We start from the raw sequence: 14,148 nt of genomic DNA, 5'->3' as shown, positions 1-14,148 counted from the left end.
ATCAATATTCTCTCTTATTTTTTTTTTTAGATTGTTATAATTTCTCACCATGTAACATAACTCAATTTAAAAATAAAATAAAAATAAATTAAAATAAAATAACATTAACTCAATTTAATAATATAATAAAAATTTACATAGGAATATTTTCAAATAGAAATTATAACTACATAAAACATAAATTGTAGAGAATTAACTTCGTCAGATTGTAAAATTATCTTCAAGTTGTAGATTAACCTGAATTGATGATAGACATTGAATCTTAATTTTAATATTATGTTTGTCTTAGAATAATGATAAAATTATAATGAAAATAACCTCTTAATATTTTGAATCATTTCAATTCGGATTGATTATTAAAATTCAATTTAAATAATTTTAAACTAACCAGAATTTATTTATGAAATTTTATTTCTATATTTCTATTTTCTAAATGTTTTACCCTTTAATATAATTAAAAAAATTTCAACTGTTACACCTACCATGATAATGTTATAATAATATATTGTAGTGAATTTCATATGAATTCTGGTAAAGGTTAATATCCAACAGTTGTATTGAATAATTTCTCACAAACTAAACCCTTTAAAAAATTATATTTTTATACTTTTTATTATCCTACGTTGATTTGAGAGATGAATTTAATATTTAAAAAATTATCAATCAATTTATATAATATAAAAAATTTATTAATTAGTCTTTAAATTTTTAAAAATATATTAAAATATTTTTAATATTTAATAAATATACTAATAAATAAAATCATGTACAATTAAATAAAAAAATTTTAGATCTATTTACCTAATTTAATTTCTTCAATTTTTTTAAATTTTTTGAGCGAATGATTTGATTGATTTTATCACGAAATAATTTTTTTTACATGGTTCTTTTTATAATTATGCTTAGTTTGAATTTTGAAAATAAAATCTTATAGTAAAAAAAATAATTAATCATCTAGACTTAATATCTAGATAAGAACGTTCTATGATCTCATCATCTCTAGACGTCTAGCTTCTTTACTTGACAACCATTATTATTACGTTTTTTTTTTCTCTCGATTTTAGGTTTTGATAGGCTTACACGTGAAAATGACATTCAGATTAAGACCCTTAAGAAAATGTTATTTTATTAATCTTCCTTCATTACTAATTAAAAAAGTAATTGAGGACTCTACTATTTAATTTATATATTTTTCTAAATTATATATTTTTTAAAAAAAATTTTAAAGTAGAGAATCTAAATTTATTCTGATACATTTAAGAGTAAATATATTAATAGATAAGGATAATACTAAATCTTTTTTAAATGTTTTGAAATAGTTTTATATTGTATTTGGATATGTATAACTCTCTTATTTATAAGATGTAAACGGATTGTATATATATATTTAAATTCATTTGTTATTCATAATAATACACACTTTTTCTGTTCTCTGTTGGTATCAGAGCTGAAAGCTTAACAGCATTTTTTTCGATCTATTATGGATCTGCCATCTTCTACCGTTGAGAGTACAACAACCCCTTCAACCCCTTCAGTTGTGCAATTCCCTACTGTGTCTTGTGGTTCTCAACTTATTTCTATTAATACCGCAGCACAAGCATCTATTAAACTCATCTCCACGAATTACCAATCCTGGTATACACAGTGGTATTCGCTGTTGGTGGGGTATAATTTTTTTAAATATGTGGAGAAACCAAGTGATGTAACCATTGAATCAGATCTAATTTGATTTCATCAAGATCAATTAATTCGAAGTGCTGAATGTTAAATTTTATAATAAATTTTTTATTTTTAAAATTTAATAATTTAAATTTTATATTTTTATTTTATTAAATTAAAGCCCATTTTATTAAAATTTTCTGTTAATTGTTATTATTATTATTATTAAATATAATAATAATTAGTATTATAATTAAGGCAGCAAAAGGAGGTTTTTGCCGTGTTCAATGATATGAATTAAGTATGTTTGATGAGAATGGTGGAGTGGAGAAAATGATTAAGCGGACGAAACGTGGATTTCTATCCAACCTTTTTAAAATAAAATTAAATTAAAAACAATTTTTTTAGTCTGTGTTCAGTTGTTGTGTGCTTTTTTTTTTATTTAAATGCTTTTTTTTTAGTCACAGATTTACTAATCCTTGTAAAAGAAAAGTGGAAGAGTCGGGTTAGGTTTTTTTGGGTTTAGTCTTGGCTGTATTTGTTGAGTTTCCTTTTATTTTTTTGACTTTTTTTTTTCGGAGCAAAAAGGATTTTCTTTTGATATTATTATTTTCGGTAATTCTGCTTTGTTTTCTTCCCTTTGAGCTTGCTTCGATTTCATTCTGTAGTGGTATGAGCTTGTACGGCAGGAATGTAACAACAGTGTTTGTTTCCATCCATTTGATTATTGGGTTTAGTTTGATTGATTGATTTGATTTATTTTTGCCTCTTTTTGTCTTCTTCCTTTCATTTCTCTTTTTTAATCGTGGTTAAATGTGCTTATAGTATAAATTGGGTGAAAAAAAAAAAAACACTATTTCTAATCCAATTCCCTTTTGTCTATGCAAAGCATGGAATACCTTACCAAACTCATTAAACATATCTCCTTCCTGGTCCCACTACTCTCAAAATCATCCAACTATTCTAAAATTTCCAAGATTAGATGTTGAATTTCATTCATATATTTATTAATCATTTTTGAATTTTTTATTTATATTAATCTATAAATTTCAATTTTTATTAAATTAAATTTAAATTAAAAAGGAAAATAAACTATAATTTTTTTAAATAAAAAAGGAAAATATTTTAAAAATGAGAAAATAACGTGTATGTAATATACAAGAGATAATTAATGCAAATTTGTACATTATCTTCAAATAGTAGAAAATTATGAGTCAATGGAAAGAAGTCTTTGTTAGGTATGTTAATCATGAAGACAAATAGCATGAGTTGACAAAGAAAGCACACAAAGCTGCAAACGTTGTTTCTTTCAAATACAGGACAAAAAAAAAAAAAACGGATAAGGACAAGAAAGAGTTACCTAGGATAAAAAAAAAACGTTGATCTGATCTGAATTGCCCAAAATCAGATTTTTAATGCAAAAATTAAACATTCAAGTACTTATCTCACAAGGAAAAAATGACAAAAATAGAAAAGATGTTTTACACACAAAATTTTTACATAAATTTTACTGGCAAGAGTATTAAGAATGATAACAGAAAGCTGTCAACAGGTGGGACACATACATTTATATTCAACAACACATAAAACAACCTCAAATATTGTCTGTCCAATGCATTTCCCAGATTGTTCTTTACCAGTAATATGTATCCACTCCAACACCAATTAACAAAATCTCCCCCAACAAAACTAATAAATAAATTCCCCAGACTTTATATAACAAAAATTCATTTTAAACAAAGATTTTCAAAAAATAAAATAAAATAAAAAAACCCTGTTTCTTATTTCTGCAATTCCATTCCATGTCTTCTACTTGATTCCCCCACAATGGCATTGGATTTTTGAAGTTGAAGCTCATTCAGACAAGGGTTTGGTCTTGGACCTATACAGAAGCTTCTTCTTCTTGGATGTTTGGTTATCAATGGTGAGCACTACCTTGCCGGATTCACCAATCTTGAAGGTGTCACTGATAATAGGTTCATCAGTTGAGCTGATCTTCCTGGTTTTTGATACAATAACAGTGTAACCATCTTCTGTATCCGGCACGAACTCGGCTCCATAGCTTACATCCCAACCCAGAACTCTGAGTTCCCAGACCAGAAGGCACCTCTGCAAATTCAGTAATCCAATAATGGAGCATAAATCATCAAATGGGTTGATGGTAAATTTATCATTTGCAAAACTGAGATTCAAGATGATTTAATAAGTATAGATGCCCACCTCAGATAATGAGAATTCAACAGTATGTTTGGTTGTTGGCTTGATTATAACCTCAGTGGCAGAATCAGCAACATTAAATTCTTGTTCACCTTCCCTGCTTAGTCCACCATACTGAACTGGGACTTGCTCAGGAGCTATGTATCTGATTATGAAGGAAAGAACAAAATGGATTTTAGAGGAAGAGCCATTGATGATGATGAAACAATAGGGGACAAAATGAAATATTTCTAGAGATCCATTAATGATCAACAGAGAAAAGAGAATTTTATTTCACTTACCTGAAAAGGGTCTCAGCAGATTTTGATGGACCAGCAAAAACAAACTTGCTCTTGGTCCTCTGTGTCAGGAAAGGACTAATCATCCTATTAAATGCAAGGTACCACCATGGAACATTGATGAACACCTATATACACCAAAACCCATATCAAATCAAGACTCAAATAAACAAAAAAACAAGTTAATATTGAAGAATTAATCGTCAATTGACTATATGGGTTGTGTTGGAATACTCACCTGCTTGGCAACAAATTCAGGATAGTTATCTTGAAGCAAAGCGACGGCTTGATTGGTTGCCTGCCTAAGCTCCCTCTTAGCAGGCCCTGGAGAATTCTTAAGATCGTTGACCTGGACAATAGTGCAGATTCCATTGGGACTGAAATCGAGCTTCCTGATGCTCTTCTCCAGGAATTGAATCCTCCATCTCAGGAATTTCACACGCTTCTCCTCATCAGCAAACGAATTCTGATAGAGCTCCTTGTCCTGGAAAGCACCAAAAACATTGTAGCACACAGGGTGACCTTCTTTGTCAAATCCGTGCATAAACACAGCCTTTTCCAATTCATTTCCAAGGTCTTCTTCAAGCAGAGAATCAATTCCAAACTCCTTTCTCCAGCGTACAGTGTTCTTGATCATGGTGAAGGCATCCTTCACCTTGAAATCCCTGGCTCTCAGGAATTTCAGGAGGATCACATCGCTCTTCTCATCTCCAAGGAGTGGAATTCCCCAGATGAAAACTTCCTCCGGTGGTGGTGGTGGAGGAGCAGGAGTTTCCTCTGTTTTGGTTTCCTCCGTTGGAGCGGCCTCAACTTCTTTAGCCGGTGCTGGCTCCTCTGCAGCAGGAGGAGCTAAAGAAACCGCTACTACGGTCTCCTCAATTGCCTCTACCGTCTTGGTTCCATCCTCATCCACAGTAGTCACCTTCGCCGCCACCACTTCAGCGATCACAACAGCTTCAGCCGGTAGTTCATCCTTATTTTCTTCTTTCACTTCCACCTTCTCCTCTCCCTTGACTTCCACTGGCGGTGGGGGTGGTGGAGTTACAGTCTCAACCTCGGCGGCTTTAGGTTCTTCTTCAGTTTTAGGCTCTTCACTTGTAGAAGGAGCATCAGAAGTTTTCTCTTCCTCCTTGACTTCAACTTTCTCCTCGGCTTTCTCCTCAGTCTTTTCAGGCTCAGCCGGCTTCGCCTCCTCTTTCACAGGTGGCAGCGGCGGCGGGGCAGTGAACTCATGCTTATTAAGTGCTTCTTGGATGAGCTGTTTCAACTCATCAAGGGCTTTCTTTTGAGATTCAGGAAGTTCCCCAACAACATTAGTCTCTTCCTTAAAAGAAACAGATTGAGGAATCTTAACTTCCTCAGTTTCCTTAGGTTTCTCAGCTTCAACAGCAACGACCTCCTCCTCAACCACAATTGCAGGCTTCTCCGGTGCCTGAGGTTCAGATTCAGTAGCAGGTAGAGGCTCCTTCTCAGTAACAGGCTTCTCCACTACGACCTCCTCAGTAGAAGGAGCCTCCGGTGCAGGTGCTGCAGGCTTCTGAGTCTCCTCAGCCATGGGCGATGATGATGATTTGCTCTCGAGAGATCAAGAAAAAAGAATCAGCGTTCACAGAGAACAGAGATAGAAAAAATTGTAAAGAAGAGAGAGAGAGAGAAAGAGAGAGAATAGAGAAGTTGAGAGGGAAGGCTAAGGCTTAAAAAAGAAGAAGAAGAAGAAGAAAGGAAAGGTTCATTTACATGGGGAAGAAACCAGTCTGTCGGGACCGGTTTGCCAGCTACTTCGCCACTTTGTTTAGTGGGACCCACAACTCTTCTCTGTTCTTAACCGCTGTTGGCTGTTGGTGAGACCCACTTAATTATATATTCAAACAGTGTTTATTTTATGGAGAATGGAATTCACTTGAAAATTTCTAAATAAATTTATATTTATCTGTTTTTAGGATAAATTTTAATTAGATTTTTTTTAAATTAAAAATATTTATGTTTTATAAAATTAAATTGTTTAATTTTTGTTAAAAAATCGTCAACAGTTTTCTTAACAGGAGATTGAAGAGTTTCACTTTATAAAATATATAAATACACTAATTGAATAAATTTGAAAAAAAAATTACCAACTAATAAATTTATTAAAATTCAAGATTTGATAATACTTTTTTTTCTTTTTAACTCATTAGAAATATTTTTTCTCGCTTATTTCACATTTTCCCTTCGCTTCTTTTCCATAATTATTTTTCTTAAGATTTATAGTTTAATTTTAAAAAAATTACTTTTTAATCCTGAATATTGAATATGATAAATACTTTTGTCGCTCTATTTTTAAAATTCAACACTTAAGTCTTTTCACTTTCTATTTCGTTTAAATTTATAGTCTTTTCATCCAAAATAGCAATTTAAAATACGTGAATTGATAAAATTGATACTGTCTAGAAAATGCATTATTTCAAAATGACGAAACTCTATCCCTCTTCTTCTCTCTTGCGCTCTCTATGTCTCTATCGCGCTCTCCCTATCTCTGTCAAAACTTTGTTCCTCTCTCTATTTTCGTCGAAACTTTATCTCTCTCTCTTTCGCTCTTTTTGTCTCTCTCTCAAAACTTTTCTTTCTGTTCCTATCGAAATTTCTCCCTCTCTCCTCCACTTTCCCTATCTATTGTTTTTAAAATCTTGTTTATCTTTAAAATATCATCATATTTAAGCCGTGAATGGCTAATATCATGTTAAATATTCTTATAGGTTTATTGCTGATCCAAAAACATCTATGGACTTAGTGCAATATGAAAGTAATTCCTTAATTTCTAATTGTGTTGTTTTTCCGTTTTGGTAGTAAAAAATAGAGAATAAAGGAATTCGTTATTGATTTAAATAATTTATATGATAGTTTGTAATATCGCCACATCTATAGCACTATTCTCTTGGTGTGCGTAATATAAATCCTATATGTTTTTTTCGTGTTTTTAATTAGGTTAATTGATTGTTAGTATTTAACTCCATGGTGGATTTATTCTTATCAAAATAAAGTGCTAAATCAGTATATTATCTATAACTTATTGGAGTGGCAGTGTGGGTTTGATATGACTCTCTTTTAATTGCAGGAATTGATTTCTCATTTATGGTAGTTATGATATAAGTTGTCTATCAAATAGTTTATTCAACCTCTATGGTAGTTATCGTGTGATTCAGTTATATTTATACACCGATCCAGCCCGCACGATCTTTAAATTTCCACCTTATGATAATCGCTTACTATTTTTATTTTTATATAATTAAATTGGCTAATATAAAATTGGATTAATTTTGGAAAAAAAAAATGGAGGTTTGTGCTCTTCATGTAAGAGCTGGAGAAGTAGTATTAATAATTTTAAGATGCAATAATTTAATTATATATATATATATAAATTCTAATTTAATAAAAATATATTTGTCAATTATTAAATTAAATTAAAATGATATATTAATTATTATTAAATTTAAATTAAATTAATAAAAAATAAGAGTCTAGACGAATTAAATTCGACTAAATTTTAAAAAATTCTGTTATTAAAAATACAATAATCATTCTAATTTTCTTACTTTCTTTTCAATTCTTTTTTTTTAAATAACTTTATTATTATATTTTTTCTTTTATTTTTCACATTTATAAAAAAAATAAAAGAATAATTAAAATACTAGTTATAATTCTCTAGTTATTTCTAAAGAAAAAATAATTTGCATTGGAATTAAAATTTTACATTTTTTATTTGTTTATATTATGCTCTTTATAATAAAAAAATTAAAAAAAATGCATATCTCTCTTCTTTGAAATATTCTTAACAAACTACAAGTCTTTTTTATCTTAATTTAAATATATATTTCTCCTTATAAAAATATTTTTTTTACATTATTAATGTTTTTAAAAATTAATAATTAATACCGGCAATTCTAAAAAAGAATAGTCAAGAGCATCTAGAGATATAGGATAGTGGCAGTTCTAGAAAAAAGAAAGAAGGAAAGGACAGAAAGAAATCGGGAGATTCTCCGTTGAGAATAGTTTAATAACTTAGTTTAAATAAGTTGTGAGAGAAAAAAATAAAAAATCTCATGATTATAAAATTTTTAAAATTTTTATATTATAAAAAATTTTAATTTAAATTTAAAGTGTTTTGAAGATACATTTGGAAGAAAATTTAAAATTAATATTTTATATTATAAATAAAAAATTTAATTTTTGACACTCCAATCACGTAATACGTAATTAATTAAAATAAAATGTATATTTAAATATAAATAAATAATTTAATAATTATTAAATTAGTTCTCAGAATAAAATATCTTTATTTTATTAAGATCAATGAGGTGGAATAAGTTTAAAATATTTATTAACTTCTGTATTAATTAACATTTTAAACTTAGTTGAATATTAAAGCCAGATAATACACCAAGATTTTATTCTTCAAATTCAAATCTATTATCTAAATACAACAAATATACACTATCACAGAGCTGTCAGTCTTTTTAATATCACAGAACACCCCCACTTCTCCTCATTGGCTAATTCTTTTGACCTTTAACGGACCAAATTTGCCACCACATTCTTTCATTTGCCACGTGTCTTCACAGCTTTAACAGGCTGTCATGGGATTACGGAGTCCCACTCTTCTTTATTTAATCTAAATATTAAGTTTAATAATTAATTAACTTTAAAAAGATCATTAAAATAAAGAATTTGATAAATTTATTTAATTTTAAATTATTTAATGTAGAAATATGAATAAATCCCCTTGACGTTATCGTCCTTGTGAAAAGCCGGCCCGAACAGATGGCCAAGGGTAGGGCAGGGCCCACAAGGCCAGGTCAGCTTCTAAAAGGGCAAAGCAAGCGGAAGCTGTTGGCTGGTTTTGCTTTGCTGTTGGCTGGTTTTTCATGTGTCGTTTTCTTCACACGAATTTTTTTTTAAATAAAGGAGAAAATATTATTGGCTAATATAATATAATATTAGTTAGAAAAATAATATAATATTAGTTAGAAAAATAATATAATATAAAAAATAAAAATTCAATACTCAATATAAAAAATAGAAAGTTTAGGAAAATAAATTAATCAAATAGAATTACAAAAACTCAATAAAAAGAATAAAAATTGAAGAGTTAAATAATATAATTTTTCAAAATGAAATGAACTTTTTAAATAAAAATAAAAATATTTTATTTTTAGCTGAATATATAATTTGATCTTAATTTTTACAATAAAAATTAATTGATACCTTGACATTTTTTATTAATTTAAAAAAAAAAATCAAAAGGGTAGGTAGAAAAACAGAGAGATTACGTGTGGGGTAAAATTATGTAGGGACCAAATTGAGAGGGAATAGTCGGTTGGAGCAGTAAAGGCAGTTGCTTACAATACGGCGCAAAGTTTCTTGTCTGTTTCCAGACATCCCATGGATGTGTGCTTTAAGAATGTTTTCTCTTAAAGATTGTGAAAACACCAATTCTTCTTTTTTTTTTTTTTAATTTTTTTTATAAAGAACTTATAAAAATCAAGACTACTTGATAAAATCATAATTAATATAAAAATTTTAAAAATCAGTTTTTTATATAGTAACATTTGTATCTGGCTCATATGTGGCCGGATATACCATGCACATATCAGCTCATTCACTCACCTCAATAAATTTATTTTTTAATAAATAAATAAATACGAGTTAAAAGACATGATATATGACACAATATTATTTAAAATAGATTATGCATTATCACTGTACAATTGAGAGTTTCGTAATAAAATATTAATAATTTAATATCTTCGATCAATCAAGTCTTATCTATAAAAAAAAAATTACATTAATATAATGATCGAATTTTTATAAAAATTACTAATTAATTTTATTTTATAATAATATAAAAAAATATATATAAAGTTCAAAATATATATTTTTACATACTGTTTTTAAATTTAAATAATTTATTTACATTCATCGTCTTTAATAAAATTATTAATTTTAGCATTAGAATGACGATTTAAATAGCAACGATCTTATATACACTCACTCTTTGTGATAAAATTATTAAATTAAGCATTGAAATGGTGACAATTTATAACTATCAATCACCTCACATTTGTTTTTACATATTAATAAATCATATTCAATTTTTTAATAAAATTATTATCATTTTATTAAAATTGTCGCACACGTGCTATTTATAATTATTATGAATTCTTTTTATATTTGGTATTTAAAATTCATTAGTTCTACTAATTTGAATATACGCGTCAGATAAATTTATTGAGAGATAAAAATCATTTGGTATTTAAAACTCATTAATTGGACTAATTTTAATATATTTCGGATAAATTTATTGAGGAATAAAATGCTTCCTTTCAAATTTTTTATTATACTTCGTATTTAAAATTTAAATTTAAAATATTTAATTAAGAGAGAAAAGGTTCGCGTTATCCATTTCATCAAGAGATTATAATTAGTGTGAATTTTAAACTACCTAAAAACATATACCAATAGTTTAGTCTATTGGTTGTAAGTTAAAATTTTTTAATTTTCCTTTAAGATATTTAGTTTCACTTATTTTCAGAATGATTTTTTTTGTATTTTCTTTTTATTTTAGACAATTAAAAAATTGTTAAAAAAATAGTTTACCTATCACATATAAAATTTAAATATTTTAAAGAAAAATAATTTTATATATAATTTTTACCTACTATTTTTTAATTAAGTATATCTTAAATTTCATCGTTTAACTTTTTTTTTTTGAATCAATTTCATCGTTTAACTTTGCTTTTCTTTATTTAATTTTTTTTTCAAATTTTAATATAATTAAAATTCTTATTATCTATTTCACGTTTTCATATTAATATAAAGAATAAAATTTCTTTCCTTCCCTCACTTCTAATATATATGTCTTTTAATTATACTTTAATTATGAAATATTTAACTTTGATTCTTTATATTAAAATTTTTTAATATTTAATTTATTAGAGTTTTTACTTTTGGTATTTACGTTTTTTAATAAATTAATATTAAAATAAATAAAAGTAATTCAAATAATTCATAAAATTTTTGAAATATTTTATGAAATATCATTAATTTTCATTATATATCATTAATATTATTAATTTATTATTATTATTAATATTATATTCAAAATTACATAATTGAATATTATTTATTATTGATTTTAGAAAAATAAAATAATATAGAAGAAAATAATGAAATGGATATAGATAACAGGTAAACCTACTGTATCATGTAAAAATAACGCTAATAATATTTAAATTGAATTTAAGAGTTTTTTTAAAAAATAGAGATATGATCAAATAACAATTATAATCCTACACAACTATTACCTAAAATAAATCATAAGTTTTATTATAACTGATATGCTATTCTACCTAATACTCTGAGATTTTGTCCGTTAGTGACGTCCAACGGCCTTACTGTTACTGGGATACGTACGTACAAAAGCGTCAGCCTTCTGCTCCATGCTGAACGGCCATTTAATTCTCACCCGACACGCATGTAAACAGATATGTTGTGTGAGTGGGCCGGTTATCCCTTCTCCTGCTAGACCTCATGACCGAGCTGGGGGTGAGGAGACTGAGACCCAATGGAGACCTGATTTCGAGGTCGAATGGTATGAGCCGGCCCATTTAAGAGGCTTCATGAACCTCGGACTAGAGCCGTCATCCTAAGCCTGGCCTCATATCGAAATGGTGAAACCCAGCAATCATCACTACCCATAAAAAAAATATTCGGATATCGTAATTCTCAGCTCTTACTAAAACTCGCTCTATTTTCAATAAGACGAGATTTCACAAAAAATTACCGAACATAATTGCAGATCCATTACACTTGTCCACTAATCCATTACACTTGTAATTGCAGGATCTCTTGTCCACTAATCGGTGCCCATAAAATTTTCAAAAAATTTAATAATCAACATTATTTTCTTACCTTATAAAAACTAACCAATACAAAAATTAATGTACACATTCTTATATAATTATTTTTAAATTTTAAATAATTTATTACTCGCTCATTTTTTAAATTTATTGAATTGAGTATCGGTATAATTACCGTACACACCAATTACCTCACATTTGTTTATAGATTGACTAATGATAACTCAATTCTGTTTCAGCCATATCAAATTATATTTAAAGTTAAATGCGGCAGCAAAAATTTAATCCAGATTTGAGATTATATTAATAACATTTGATTTTTTTTATACATAAATTTAATTATATCTTTTATTTTTTATTATAATGAGTTAATTTTTATAAAATTTAAAAACTTGATAGTAAATTTTTAAGAAATATACATATAGATGGTGAGGCAAGCATGAAAAATGGCGTGCTTGCTTATGCATACCATCTAATGCTATATTCTTTTTTGAAAAAAAATAATATTTTGGATAATCCTCTCATCAAGTATTATGTAAACTTGAGATCTTTGAATTCAAAAGTCAATGATATAATAATTAAATTAAATTAAATCATTATTAATATAAGTGAAAAATAATGATAAAATTTATGAATTAAATTTAAAAAAAATTATTAATAAAGTAAATTATCGATTATTTATTAACTATTTAAAATATTAATTATTGAGTAATAATATTTTAAATTATAATAGTTTTTAAAATTACGATAATCACTTTATTATTAATTTTTTATTATTAGTATATTGAAAATTATTTTGTATATTTTATAATTTTTATTTTATAATTTTAATTTATTATTTAATAGTTTAATATTGTGATAACTATTTTATTATTTTAAAATTTTTAATCAATATTTAAATTTATTATTTTAATAATTTTATCTCAAAAATATTTATTTTTTAATTTATTAAAATTTGAATATTATCAAAACTATTAATTTTTAATATCTAAATTTTGGATGTACAAAAATATGAGAATATTATAATTTTAAGATAAGAATTATTAAAATATATTTAAATATTAAATACCGATAAATTTTTATAAAATTTTTTAAAATTAAAAATAAAATTATATATGTTACTATAGTATAATAAAATAAAATAAATAATAATTTTAGAATAACTAGCAAAGAAAAGGTGAAAAAATCTATACTATTATTATTTATATAAGTAATTTATTTTAAATTTTTTATGCAAATATGATAGCATAAAGTTTTATGCTTTTAACTCTATAAAAAAATTATATTTTTTGATATTTGAGATATTTAAAAAATTAATCAATTAAATATATTTTTATAATAAAAAATTAAGTTATTTAAAAAAAAAGAAATTACAATTATTTTTCTTTCTATTTATCTTTCAATTTTAAAAAAAATAATTTCCCAATAAACACATTTAAAATTAATAATTTAAAATTAAATTAGATTTTACTGAATAAAAAAGAGAGATTATTTTTTTTATTTATAAGACTAATTCTATTGAATAATTTTCAAAAATTAAAAAGCATAATAAAAAAATCTAGATATTATTTTTATGTTAGTCTCCCTTTAACAAGACTTAGACATAAAAAGTCATGGATGAGAACATGATGACTTAATATTAGGGTCATTCTCCTTCAAATTCAAAGGAAATTGGGTTTTGATTATATATTCATTCATAAATCCTTATCTCTTAGAAATGTCAATAACACTTCAAAAGAGACTTCACACCAATAATATATGATTAAATCATCTTCATAATTAGTAATTAATCATTAGAAATCATCTTCATAATTAATAATTAATCATTAGATATTAATTATTTCTACTAAAAAAACAGATTGAAAATGCATAAAATCTTTTCACTTTTAATCGGTAATGTCGAATTTAAATTTTAAATATAAATTTTTATGTAGTCAAAATAAAAACATAATGTGATTGTTTAATTTAAAAAAAAAAAAGAATATGAAATTGTTTGCACGAACGGTAATTACTTTAATATTTAAATCAATAAACTGAAAAGTAAATTGAAAAATAAAGTGAGTATAAGAAATTATTTAAAAGGTAAGAATAATAGATAAGAA

The 14,148-nt window shown here is 26.2% G+C and overlaps 1 protein-coding gene across 1 annotated transcript; it reads right to left on the bottom strand.

The window, feature by feature from the left end:
• Positions 1–3,196: 3,196 nt before the first annotated feature.
• Positions 3,197–5,858, bottom strand: LOC110609237 (patellin-3). Its single transcript, XM_021748681.2, has 4 exons — positions 4,393–5,858; positions 4,158–4,282; positions 3,880–4,021; positions 3,197–3,768 (listed from the first exon to the last, which is right to left on the bottom strand). The coding sequence occupies exons 1-4, from the start codon at positions 5,707–5,709 to the stop codon at positions 3,514–3,516; spliced, it is 1,839 nt and encodes a 612-aa protein (XP_021604373.1). The 5' UTR covers positions 5,710–5,858; the 3' UTR covers positions 3,197–3,513.
• Positions 5,859–14,148: the final 8,290 nt, after the last annotated feature.

This window comes from Manihot esculenta, chromosome 2, assembly GCF_001659605.2.
Source record: "Manihot esculenta cultivar AM560-2 chromosome 2, M.esculenta_v8, whole genome shotgun sequence".
Taxonomy (NCBI): Eukaryota; Viridiplantae; Streptophyta; class Magnoliopsida; order Malpighiales; family Euphorbiaceae; genus Manihot; species Manihot esculenta.
The sequence above is the reverse complement of the archived record's forward strand: the minus strand, read 5'-3'. Positions and strand labels throughout refer to the sequence as shown.

Bases quoted from the DNA above. Each gene is read 5' to 3' on its own strand.
- LOC110609237 (XM_021748681.2), bottom strand. From the start codon at position 5,709: ATGGCTGAGGAGACTCAGAAGCCTGCAGCACCTGCACCGGAGGCTCCT. The intron at 4,283-4,392 runs GTGAGTATTCCA...TGGTGTATATAG, and splicing joins CTGAATTTGTTGCCAAGCAG to GTGTTCATCAATGTTCCATG. The intron at 4,022-4,157 runs GTAAGTGAAATA...CTTCATAATCAG, and splicing joins TCTGCTGAGACCCTTTTCAG to ATACATAGCTCCTGAGCAAG.